The sequence below is a fragment of the Anser anser genome (assembly GCF_964211835.1).
Source record: "Anser anser genome assembly, chromosome: 4".
Lineage (NCBI taxonomy): Eukaryota > Metazoa > Chordata > Aves > Anseriformes > Anatidae > Anser > Anser anser.
In genome coordinates this window covers 78,883,333-78,896,529 of record NC_139724.1, presented here as the reverse complement: position 1 = coordinate 78,896,529, position 13,197 = coordinate 78,883,333, and the positions used below count along the sequence as shown (strand labels likewise).

The 13,197-nt window shown below is 46.3% G+C and overlaps 1 protein-coding gene across 1 annotated transcript; it reads right to left on the bottom strand.

Annotated features, from left to right (window-relative positions):
• Nucleotides 1–1,485: 1,485 nt before the first annotated feature.
• LOC310899437 (uncharacterized protein) lies at nucleotides 1,486–9,526 on the bottom strand (the record flags this gene model as incomplete). Its single annotated transcript, XM_083835789.1, has 7 exons — nucleotides 1,486–1,990; nucleotides 2,088–2,161; nucleotides 5,318–5,462; nucleotides 5,565–5,662; nucleotides 8,354–8,504; nucleotides 9,085–9,229; nucleotides 9,522–9,526. The coding sequence occupies 7 exons, from the start codon at nucleotides 9,524–9,526 to the stop codon at nucleotides 1,925–1,927; spliced, it is 684 nt and encodes a 227-aa protein (XP_083691915.1). The 3' UTR covers nucleotides 1,486–1,924.
• Nucleotides 9,527–13,197: the final 3,671 nt, after the last annotated feature.

The window sequence follows — 13,197 nt, the reverse complement described above, 5'->3', positions numbered from 1 at the left end:
TCTCCTCTGCACTCAGAGTCCGTCCTGCCGTCAGCTACAGCATGGGACAGAAACCGTATTATTCAGATGCGGAGGTATCAAAGATGATCCTCTGAAGTCGCATCGGAGAACTTGAGGCTGGGGGCTGGCAGGAAGAAAAGTAACTAACAAGACAAGCCATCCTAAGTCTGTAAAAAAAAAAAAATAGAAAAAAAGGAAAAAATAGAAAAAGGTCGGGGGGTGGGGGTGGAAAGCCAGTAAGAATCAGCCTGATAAAAGGTTTACAAATGAGATGAAGAAGAGGAGAAGGGGAGAGATTGTCTATGCAAGGCAAGAGACCCAGGAGGCAAAGGCTGAAGTCTAGGAAGGCAGACTAGAATGTGACGAGGAAACATACTGGCTTTCTATGAAGAAAGCTAGCAGCAAGGAAGTAATAATGGCAGACGAGGGAGACTAGTGCCTTTTCCTTTCACGTGAACATACTCCCTTCACTAGAGCATACTCCCCTTCAGTATGAAACGAGGACCAACGCTCACAAAATTCAGTTATAAAATAGGAAGCTGCCCTTTGGCAGCCTCTTTCTAAGTGCCCATACCCATCACTTGCTCCTCAAACACTTGCTCATATGTTAGAGAAATGCTCAATCCGTCTTGCTAAAAATACTAGCAGTGAGAGCCTAGACTCATCGCTCCACAAGTGAGTAAAAGCAATCATTCTGCCTCAGTGCAAACATGCAGTATCAGTATGGGACAGACCACTCACAGCCTAGAGCTTCTACTTTCTGTGCTTATTTTTTTTAGCATATATTCTTAACAGTTGCGATTTGTTATTAACAATCTATATTAAACATTTGATGTTTAATGGTAGCCTGCAACTCAGCTGCGTTCGGCATGGACAGGAAAGTGCTCATTGGTAGGAACCTCATAAATTGCAAGTTAAGCAGGGAACCTACGTTATAAGACACGTGCAGAAACCGCAGCACCTGAATGTAAGCTAACTCCTTCTCTACGCTGGGTATCAAAAACCAACCCTGCATAACTCTCGACATTGCAGAAGCAAGTCCCAAGAATGTGCCCGTAGAAAAAAAAAATTGGGATGGCAACAGAATTCATTTCAGAAGAGTCTTTTGAGGCAAGACTTCTTGCAGCCTTCCAGTAACTCACCAACAGAAATACGCTTTTGTTATCAAAGATCTCTCTGCATTACAGTTTGTGACGTGCCAGTTTCACACATTTTCTAACCCAAGACCAGCTTCTCAATGCACCACTCGAACACAAAAGAACGGATTTAGTCTATGCTGCCTGAACTGTACTTTCCTCGGTCAGAAGGTAATATGGTTCGTTCTGGAAAGCATCATTTTTAAGTAACAACCTTCCCCACAGGGGCCAAACATTACGTTAACCAGCCCAGGAGATACTCATGCTATTTCATACGTGACGATAACAGGGCAGATACTTTCTATATTCAATTTCTAAAGCGAGCCTCCTTTGGCAAAAGAAAACGCTATTTATTTATTTATTTAGATTTTTATTTTTTTTTAAACAATGCCGTGGGTTGCTGTTTTCAAAGGCCTCTCTGTCTTCTCTGATGAAGACATCTCTCATGTAATTATGGAAGCTGCAGCTGTTTCCACTGACAAGCTCTCAAAGTCCTGGGCTCACTAACCTGTGACAGCCATAATATCCAATTGCAGGTGACAGAATATTCTAGTTCTGCTCATTTCCTTTGAGGCCCAGAAAAGCTCATGACAACAGGAGTACCATGAAAGGACCCATAATATTACCTTTATTTTCAGCTTCTTCTAAGTCCTTCTCGTTTGCCAAGAGAATTTCTTCTCTGTGATCAGGTAATAAGTCAGCAAGACGATAAATAATCTCCGCTCTCCGAAAGAGAAAAGCTTCTGAACTGCATCCTTATATGAAGTCCATGGTGTTTGACATCTGGCTCACTTCAGCTCATTTCTGCTGACACATCTTCTCACTGTCTTGACTCCCTGAATGCTTGGAGCCAGCTGATTTTTTCCAGGACCCATTTGTGTTATAAACCTGTATTTTAAGACTTGCCACGTGTTCCCAACCTTATAGAGTGAGCACATACTGTTCTCTCACCTGCTCAGGCTGCAGAGCTGCCAGGGTCCTGCCACCAGCTCGAGACCTTTCACCCTGCTGCTCTGCTGGAGGGCCTGCCAAAACAAACAAACAAACAAACAAAACACAACCACAAGACATGCAGACAAAGGTTACAGCCCATGTGGGAGGAAAGGAACGCTAACCTTTCATCTTCCAACTCCTTACTCAAAGCAGGAAAACAGGTACGGTCCTAATAGACATATCAAAGAAATTCACTGTATGCCAGAACAGGAAAATCTGTATCAGATACCAAAATGCTGCCACGGTCCCCGAGCACAGCCCTTTTCAAGGCATCACGGAGATTCAGCAAGATCATCCAGGTCATAGGGGACAAACAAGCTTGTATCAAAGCTGAGCAAAAGAATAGAAGGACGGCTAAATCTCAGGGCGTAGGAGAAAACTGAAAACAGGGAGGCATCCTTTGAAAAAGTTTAGTTAGACAACTAACGAAAAGAGAAAAGATTGCAAAACAACACGGGAATGTACAAACAGCACTGGAAGCCAAAAGCGGCATGCGTAACAGCTTGCAGAATAGCTGCTCTCTCCACGCCTCTCCCTGTGCACACTGAAGGGTTCTTACAGAAGAAAGGTTTTCTTCGTGGCATGGATATCAAAGAACCTGTCTCAAACTGAAACGATACAGAACAAGTTTTGAAACAGAAGCAGAAGTAACAAGTCAAAAGGCTCACGCAGCATTTCACTAAGGAGTTCTCAAGTAGCTCACAGATAAGCTACATTTTCATTTTTAACTCTCTTGAAATTGTCTGTAGGACAGATGACTTGAAATGTGACTAATAGGCCCGGACTTCTATTTCAGAAGCGTCCTACAGAAATTGCCAGAGCAGGAATTCCCACGTTAAGGAAAATAACAGGAGTTAAGAAAAGAACTAGTGGACACTTGATTAAGAAGACTTAATTAAGGAGTGTTAAAACAGCTTTTTAAAGCGAGGTCATACTTTATAAAGTAGAGCGTATTTTCGTGTTCTTTGAAAAAGAGTGACACACGCGAGGAGATAAGAGTTCATTTTAAAAAGTTACCTGAGTATTTAAAGTGTGTTTTGGAAGACAGAAGACAAAAGAAAGAATGGGAGTAACCACGTTCCATGGTAGAGGAAGGGTCGCAGTAAGATTTCACCTTTACTTTTGCTGTTCACCATATTTGTAATTGTCTGAGACGTGGGGTTACAAGATGAAAAGCTTTATAGCTGATACAAATTTATTGCAGTAGGACAAAGTGAAAAGCGCTGATATCGCACTTTTTCCCAGAAAGGAACTTCTCGGAAAAGGAGCTAAGTTTCCTGGTGGACACCAACTTGAACACGAAACAGCAATGTGCCTTTGCTGCAAAAGCAGCTGAGGGTATCCTGGGTGGCATTAGGCAAAGTATTGCCAGCAGGTCAAGAAAGGCGATCCTCCCCCTCTGCTCAGGAACGGTGAGGCCGCACCTGGAGTGCTGGGCCTGGGCCTCCCAGTACAAGAGAGACCTGGACACACTGCAAAGAGTCCAACGGAGGGCCACGAGGATGGTAAGGGACTGAAGCACCTTTCCTATGAGGACAGGCTGGGAGAGCTGGGACCGTTCGGCCTGGAGAAGAGGAGGCTTGGAGGGGATCTCATCGATGTCTGTAAATACACGAAGGGAGGGTGGAAGGAAGACAAAGCCAGACTTTTCTAACTGGTACCCAAGGAACAAAAAAGGAGGCAACAGACACAGGCCGAAACATAGGATGTTCCCCTCCTGTGGTTTCCTGAACATCAGTAAATACTTTTTCGCTGTGAGGGTGACTGAGCACTAGCGTAGGCTGCCCAGGGAGGTCGTGGAGTCACAGTCTTTGTGAGGTTTCAAAACCTGTTTGGACGTGGTCCTGGAAAACCAGATCTGGGTGGCTCTGCTTGAGCAGGGGTGTTGGACTAGGTGACCTCTGGAGGTCCTTCCGACCTCAACCAGCCTGTGATTCCTTTGCAGCCACTATGCAACCAAATAGCAAGTACAATTCAAAGCAGATAAACGTGAAGAAATGCAGAGGCAAAAGGGGAAATCAGGCCTTGGTACTGCACATAATCCTATGAAAACATCACCTCAATGCTCATCAGCATCGAAGAGCAACTTACACGTTTAAGCTTTTGGAAAAGGCCTAGGAAAGGCAACAAGAAACATCACCAGTCTAATCAAAACTCAAAGTTAGCCTTGCTATCTCATAAACTGAGGGTTCATTTGCATCTTGGATGCTACACAGAATTTTATTTTTGCCTATCTTAAAAAGGTCACAGTAGAATAAAAACAGTTTCAGCCAAGAGAAACAGGGATCACCAAACTTTTGGAACAGTTTCTGTAGAAAAGGACTAAGAAAAAACCTTTTTCATGTGACAAAGAGACGATGAGGGAAAAGACGATGTCTCATATCATAGAAGTTGAACAGAGATCGATCACCCATGTTCTCTTTCCATACAGAAGGCGGGGGCATCAAAAGCTAGCAGGAAGCAAACTTCAACGCTCCTCCTGCCCACAAACACACACAAAATAAAGGAAGCAGTTCTCCACATAGTGCTAGCTCCAGAGTTTACGCACAATACCTAGTTAAGGCTCGTGACTGCTGTGACCCACGGGTGCTAAGTGTTTACATGGGTTCAAAGGATATGGCCGATTTTTACAAGAAACACATTAAGCGTTTTTATACTCAAAGGCATTGGCTTGTCTTAAAGTGCAAGTCACAAGTATCGCTCTATACTCGTTCCATTCTGCTAAGATCACTGATCTTTGGTCTGACTTTCTGCGGCCCTTGTTACATTGTCACAGCAACACAGAGGCAGGAAAACATTCCTACATACGGTAACAAAAGACCGAGTCATTAAAAGAACTTACGACAAAAACCCAAACTACGCACTATCTTAGTTCAGCCGTACATTCTATATGCACGCTTTCACCCTGAAATCTTCAATAATAGATGATAACCTCTAAGACTAAAAGCAATACAAATTCTACCTAGTTCTTTGAATGCAAGTCTGATGCAGCAAGTCATCAGCTGGAAGGAACCCGAGCAGAGGATTCAAGATGTTCTATTCCAACATTAAAAATTACCTTTCAAAAGCCGTTTGTCAAGCAGAGCGTAGTTTCCCATTTGTTGAACAGGCAGGCCTAGCCAAATTTCGACCCTAAACTTCCAGGAAATCTCTACAGCTCCCAATGTACATGTTACTTCCGTACTCACCTGCAGGTTTTACCTCTGAAAAAAAAGTTCCAACTTTCTTCCCTTCCACAACATCTGTGATGACATGACCCGAGATCTTTGGGTGGGTTCCACTTGCAATCACTGCAGAGGTGCCTCCTTGGAGGGCCCGCAGAGCTGCTTTCACCTGCGATGAAGGATAGAGCCAGTTCCCGAAAATGCACTTGTTATTTGAATCCCCATGCTCAACACGAATTCTTGCTCCACTTTGATCGCTTACGTTTCCCACCTGGGATTTGGTTCCAAATGTCACAGATTGTTGGTCTCCTGGGTAGGATATGTCAGTGAGCTTTGCATCATCGGATCCTGGAGGGCTGTCAAAGAGTCCTGAAATGAATACTAAAAAACTGTTAATGTTACATATCTTCTGTTCCAAAGCTCACCAGGGAAAAAGAACTAAAGCCTTTGAGATTAAAAACCTGTATTCCACTCTACAGGATTCAAAACTTCCACTGAACCCTCCTTTTGTGGAACTGAAAGGATGAAACACTAACATGCAGGCTCAAGATGTGTAACTTCACCGGAATTGTAGCTAGTGTGAGGAAACAGAATATCCACATGCTGAATAGTATCACGTACGCTGGGAAGTACCCACACTTCAGTGAGGTTAGAGAGAAAACCAGAAAGAAGTTTCCAGCTTTTATACGGTTCAGAATCAGGGCTGACACACAAGAGTGCACAACTGAACAAAGGACAGTCCTCTTCACCTAAAATCTCAGATGATATTCCCGAATGCTGTGTTGTACACTGATAAACCGGGCAACTTAGAAATATGTATAAAGGCTAACTATTGAGTTCTGCAAAGAAAGGACACAAGACTATAGACACACACTTATTCATTTTAAATAAATATTGTACTTTTATTTAACTATGTTCTGAGTTGAGCGATACTTCTGTTTACCTAACATGTAAACCCTAAACTCTACCGCCAAACTTCCCAGAAGTTCTATGCGAACAAACACGTCACAGATTAAAGCGCACAAGTGAAGAGTACCTGAACTCTTCCTTTACAGCTTGGGAAGGAAAGGACACTTCTTTCCATAAAGAAGATACCACAGCAAATGAATAAGCTGTGAGGAAATGGGAGCGGTGTTTTCGTTTGTTTTTTATTTTTATTTTTTTTTAAGTTGTTTGGACTATCATTTTTGTTATTTTTTTTTCCTGAGGCAGTCATTTCAACTAGAATCAACCATGAAATCCATCTGAAACAGCTGGAAGAAACTGTGGTTATGAAAAGCCAACCTCCTTCCTTCTCGGGGCCTACAATATGGACCAAAGTCCAGAAGCCACCGAAGGAAACACGTCTGGAGATGATAAAAAGAGTACGTGATTTTGTTGATGTCCTGGTGTGAAACTGTACCTACCACCTTCCTCTTTCTAGAAAAGTACCTTCAGCATCAACAGGTGACAGACTTCACGGCAGTACAGCTCACAAGACTAGACCACTACCAGCCACACGTCTGGGAGACAGAAAAGCTAGCAAGCTCCAGGTATCTGGAAAGCAATATCCAGGACATGTAAAGTACCCATAAATCACTGAAAGACAGAATCCACTGCCGGAAGAAGCAAACGATTGTAGAATAGCGTTCGGCTTATATGCAGGGAAAGACTATGTATTTAGAATCAGGAGTGTTACTCGTGACTATATACAATTCCGAGGAGCTAGCAGAAGTACCGTAGCATCCACACAGGGCGTGCCTTCCAATCCTTTTACCGGCTTTGTTGCCCTCCTCTGTACGCTTTCAGGGATCTTAACGTTCTTTTTATATTGTAGAGCCCAGAATCGCACACAATATTGAAGGAGAGGCTTCGCCAACGCTAAATACAGTGGGAGAATCACCTCTTTTCACCAGCTGGCTACGCTGTGTTTAATATATCCCAAAATGCTAGACGATAACCTGTGCTTCTGAATCCTTTAGCTATCTTCCCAGGGCCCTGAAATTTATTTTGATTGAACACAGACTTCTTGCTGCAACTTTGTTGGTACCCACGTGAAAGAGCAGGAGTAGGGAATAATCTGAAGTTTGAACTAAGCTCATAAGCTCGCTAGCAATGTCCCTGATCCAAGCCGCAGGCTGGTAGAAAAGCTCTCGGTAAAGATGGTCTGGTCTGCAGATGGGAGCCTCTGTTCCCTTCAGAAGGCAGTCACCTGTGACTATAACCTGGCACTATTTCTTCACAACGCTGGCCTTGATCTCTCGATCACTCTGCAATTCCACGAAAGGAATTGCCTCCCAAGTCGTTCTTGACTGACCACAACTAGCGTTCCGGAAAGCCCTGCAAGCACTTGTTCATTATTTCTAGGATAATTCTTAAAGCTGAAGCGGGACAAAGTTTTGTCCACAAAGGCCTTCGGGGAGACTTCTGAAAGGAAAACCAGGCCAAACCAAAAAACTGGGAACAGCAAGCGGCGTGTACGTCAGTTTTGCTAACAGAGTAACACTAACGTACTAGAAATTTCCACGTTCTTTGCCCTCTACCTTGAAAGTGTCACCCAATTCTGTCAGTGTTCACCATCAGCTTCTTTTTTTTTTTTTTTAAATTTTCGCATGGACATCTGAGAAAAACATTTCGAGTCCCCGTCATCGAGGGAGAAGAGGAGAGGAAAAAAAAGGAAAAAGAGAGGGGGGTGGGGAAGAAGCACAGCCATTCCTTTCCTCAGTAATGTGAGCAAAAAGCTCAGGCGCTCGGCAACAACAGAATCGTAGAATATCCTGAGTTGGAAGGGACCACCGAGGATCATCGTTAAGGATCACCGAGTCAAACAACGCGCTTTGAAAGACAAAACGCAGAACAACCTGCACGTTATTTAATCTCAGCGATGGAGTCACGTGTATTTGTACCCGCTCATTTCTTCACCTGCCAGTTTATTGTGCTACAGATGTTACAGAACACGCAAACTACAAGGTTACTACTACTTTTCGTAACCGATGCGATCTTTGGTAGGACTAGCTGTGTAAGAGAGCCACCAAAATCCCCTTCACGCCTGGATTTCACCCGGAGGTCGCTGCGACTTACCCGGACAGCTGGGACAGACGGGCTGCTCTTTCTCCTGGGAAACCTGCGACTGCAGCACGCCAGCTGCAGCTTTCCTCCCTTCAGCTGCTGCGCCACCTTCGCTCGGCGACAAACCCCGCGGGGGTCCCAGCGGCGGGGAGCTGCTTCTGCCCTGGTGAGCTGCAGGGAAAGGAGAGAGCCGGCCGTCAGCACGCGGGGGGAGGAAAACCTCCGAGGCGCAGCCCGACGATCGAGCGCAGCGAGGACCCGCGCCCGGCCGCCGCAGCCCCCACCCCTCCCGGCCCGACGCTCCGGGGAAGCGCCCCCGAAGGCTCTCGCTCGCCTCACCGCCGGCAGCCGCGCTCGCAGCCAGCGGCAACCTGCGCCTCCCGGCGCGCACGGCCCGGCCCCGGCCCCGGCCCCGGCCCCGGCTCGGGGAAAGACCGGCCGCGCACCACAGAACTACAGCTCCCAGCATGCCGCGGGACGGAGCAGTCCATCCGACACAGAGGGGAGTCGGCCAAGCGCACGCAACCGCCCCCCCCGCGCCGCTTCGCCCCCCTCCCCCCCAGCCCTCCGAAGCCCCGCGCAGTGCAGATCCCTCCGCACGCCCGGTCCGCTCCGCTCCGGCGCGGCGCCGCCCCCGCCCCGCACAAGGGCCGTTTCCGCAGAAGCCGCCGACCGCGTGGCGCCCCAACCGCCCGCCGCCTCGTCCCCTCCCGGCCCGGCCCGGGGCGGCACCGACCACCAACCTCGTTGCGGCACCGCGCCTCGGCGGCCCGGCCCGAGCTGAGCCCAGCGCGGCCCGGCCCGACAGCTTCTGCCCATAGTGCCGGCAAGCCCTGCACGGCACCTCCGCCCTGGGTTCCTCCGAGCCAATCACGGAGCGCTTCCGCCCTGAGTTAAGGCTAGCCGTGACGCCACTTCCGCCCTCACGGTCCAGCCAATCACGGCGCCGCTTCCCTGTGGGAAGGCGACCCTGAGGCTGCCCCTGTGATGCCTTTTTTTATTTTTTTATTTTATTTTTTTTTTTAAAGAAGGGCGGGGTGTTCTTGGTCCTCCCTCGTCAAGTATATCTGCGAGAAACGTCTCAAATAATTTTCTTGACACACGATCTTCTCTGAGGCTATTTTATTCGCGGTTGCAGTGGCGGGCGTCCTGCCGATCAGGAGCGCATTGCAGTAAGCACAGCATCAACTTTTATTCCCTATTCCCCGACGCCTGATCCCCTCCCCTGTGTCCTCATTGGCCGAGTACTGCAGGTTCACAAGCTGCTCGACGCTCCTCTATACCATGTATGTACAATTTTACTTCTTTTTCAACCCTTTAATTGCTCCCTTCTTATTTCCTTTTTTTTTTTTTTTCCCTTTCTTCTGTTTCAGGAACCTGTGATCTTTGTTTTACTGTTCCCAGCCTGCTCAACCTGTTTTTCCTCAAGCTTCTGCCTTATTTCGGAACAGTGAGGCCACCTACTGTCCGCTTACCCACGTAGCGTTTCTCCTCATTATGACTGCACAACTACCTCGGAACACAGAAAATTAGTTCTCTACTGCAAAAACACAACTTAGTTTCTCACAGTTCCCTCCTCTCCTTTCCTTACTCCTACTGTTGTTTTTGCACCTCTTCACGTACCGCCTCTTGAGTTTCTCCAACGTTAAGGCGCAATAGTCTTCTTCGGATGTCACGGGGGATGGTAGGCGTACAATGCCATTATTTTTACAATACCAACAAATAGTTGTTTGAGCCAATTCTGTTCAGGTAACCACGAAGTTAGTTTCTCCCAAATGTTTCTAAATGCCCAGGAACTGTCATCTTGAGCTACTCTATGTAGGATCTTTCCCCCCCACGCCCCCCCAGTATACTTTTTTTTCCCCCCAAATATCAGTCAAATTCGTCCCATTTGATCTACGTATATACAGCAACTAGCATTAATTACAGTGCACGCTCCTCCTTATGAGGTTATTAATGAATCTAATACTATTTGATTCTACAGTCCTATTTTTGCAAACTTATCAAACTTATTTTCTAGTTCTTCAGTTATAGCGGAGATATTTACAATAGCTTTTTCTAATTCACCCACCCCTAACCAAGGTAAAAACCACCTTGCAAAGCTGTGAAATACTAGAGAATTTTACTAGAGAATTGTCTGGAGTCCGCTTAATCCTGCGTGTGGTCTCAAGGGGCCTTTGGCTTTGTGGGTCTTCAATAATAGTTACGTTTGGAATTATTGCCTCCAGGGTGCAAGCTCCCTTCCATCCCAGGGGCAACACCTTCCTGGCTTTATTGCCACGTAGCCAGTACCACCTTTCGCCATTTGGGACAGGCCATCCAGTTGCAGGATTCTCACGTTGCATCTGGCGTGCGCTATGTATATTGGCGTTCCTGTGGCTACCATATTTGGTGCAGTGTGGATTATTCCCTGCGTGGATAGTTCCACACCCAGGGTCAGTACTATCGCCCCCTGAGTTTCTATCAATGTTGTTTAAAAGGCACCTTCGATAACGCGGTATATTGTAGCCAGGATTACGCGCAGGGAGTGTGAGAAGCACTCCGTAGCCAGTAGCTTAGGCTCAGGCGGGGATCTCAGTGAAGTAGTAATTTATTTGCGATCGCAATGGCACGCGTCCCACAAGCAGGAGCGCGCCTACTAGTCACACAGTACGGTTTATGTACTTTCTTTCTCGACGACCGGGACCCTCCCCTGTTTCCCCATTGACTGGGTATTCCGGGTTCACAACCTATCCGACGCTTCACAGACACTACGTGGCCTTCAGTTGCCGGCCTGTTCAATTTCAAATTTCTTTTGACTTTTTTACTGTTTGAAGTGGTAATGTTTCTTCACTGATCTGACTTGACACCGTGATTTTCACCTAGCTGCTCTGAGGAGTCCGGTTGTCTGCATTTTACAAGGTTGTCCATTAAGCTTTCTTATCGCTGCGAGCCTAACTCAACACCGCATTCCTTCCCTCTAAACAACGTAACTCTGCAAAAACAACATTTTTATTCCCACAATTCCCCCCTTTTCTTCTTTATAAATTGTTGATTTTTGCAAAACTTTTCTCTGCGGTGTAATTTGGTAGATCTCTTCCTCTTCTTCACCTTCTTTGCTTTCCATCCCCTCTAATATCATCACCTTACGTGAGTAAGGTGGTGGCTCCACGGTCATTTCTTTCGATAGTGCAGTTTCAGTGAACCGCTGTACTAGTCCTTTTACACAGGGGATAATGCAAAAACCAAGGGTTGTCAAAACTCCTGCTACTACGATCAAGGATGCAGATACGGACGCTAGGACCCCTTTCCATTTACCAAACCAAGATTCCGAACATCCTGTGATGGAAGTGCCTGTTCCTAATCATTCTGCCAATTCACTGGCAAGGGTGGTAAGCCCTTGCAACGCTCTAGTTACTGTGCCATCTGGGGCAGTATTATTGGGTATAAAAGTGCAACAATGGTTGCTCAGTATCACACACACACACACACACACACACCTCCTTTCTCCGCGATCAACATATCTAATCTATTTTGTTTTCCCAAGCCATTTTGCTGGTGGCATCTAGTTGTTCAGCGATTTCTCTTATCGCATCCCTTGTATGATTTATGAATATCTGCTGACTATAATAAATACTCTTATTGATTGTTACCCACCAGAACAGCGACTCAAACCCTGCAGCAATTTGATTCCTGGCTTTCTGTTCATCGGGAACTCCTCTAGGCACCCCAAGAGAATCTATGTACCCTCTATCATCAAATGATATTCCTAAGCCTCTTTTACTTCTTCTGGGTATTTGTGATGTTTCTCTTTCAAATGCCAGGGTGAAGGGTATAGCTAATTGAACAAGTGCAAAAATGCCTCCCGAATTAGATGGTAGGGTGGACCGTAAGATCTTCCCTCCGCAGTACCACCACAGATCTGCCCTGGGGATCTCAAGTCTTGAGCAGTTTCCCATCAGGTCCTTGGTAGCATTCAAGGTCCTCGTGCACAAGGCAAATTCTCCCAGATGCCGGGTAGCGCTCACACCCTGCCCTGAGAGGCAAGCTGCATGGTCACCTTTAGCTGTAGAGAATGCAGGGGGAACCCTGATATTGCTATCACGCAAGGAAGGGAACAGCAAAGAGAGAGACTTACAGGCCTCATTTCCCCAGGCAGTCTTTTCTTGATACAATGCAATCATACATCGCATCCCCTGGGAATCCCTGGTCCACCCCAATGGGAAGGGCACTATCCGGGCAGTCGGTCGTCCCGAGGCACAAGCATAGCAAGTGCTACGGTTGAGACTCTGGACAGCATATTTGACCCATTCTATCCAGGCATTCACATCCCCATACCCTGTTTCAATCTCAAATGTTTGAACTGCCACATTTCAAAGAGAGCCTCCTGTTTTCTCTCCTGTTTTCTCCTTGAGTTTCTCCCTTTCTCTGATGGCAATAGAGGATCGTTTCCATACAGCTGTTCTCAATCTGGCTGTTGGGTCTCTCCCAGTTACTTGTTCTCTCTGCTCAGTTGTCATTGGGCATTTAAATCTCCACAAGCTAACACCTCACAAGCATCAAACATGACAGATTGTGGTACATAACCCTCTGTCACATTCACCCCTATTTTGACGGGGTATCCCATCTTACTATTATCTGGTCATGCCTTTTCCAAGTTGCCAATTGACCAAGCCCTTCTCTGAGGCCTACAGTCACTAGAAACAAAATTAATAGTTGATTTTTCCCGGTCATTATTTTTAACCCTTAGGTTTCCAAATAATTACCAATACAAAGAGTAAGATATATGTACCCTACTACTAGAACAAAAACCCCTTGGGAGCACTTTGATTTGCTATAGGCCAGTCCTTTCTCATATAATTTCTGTGTTGTGCATT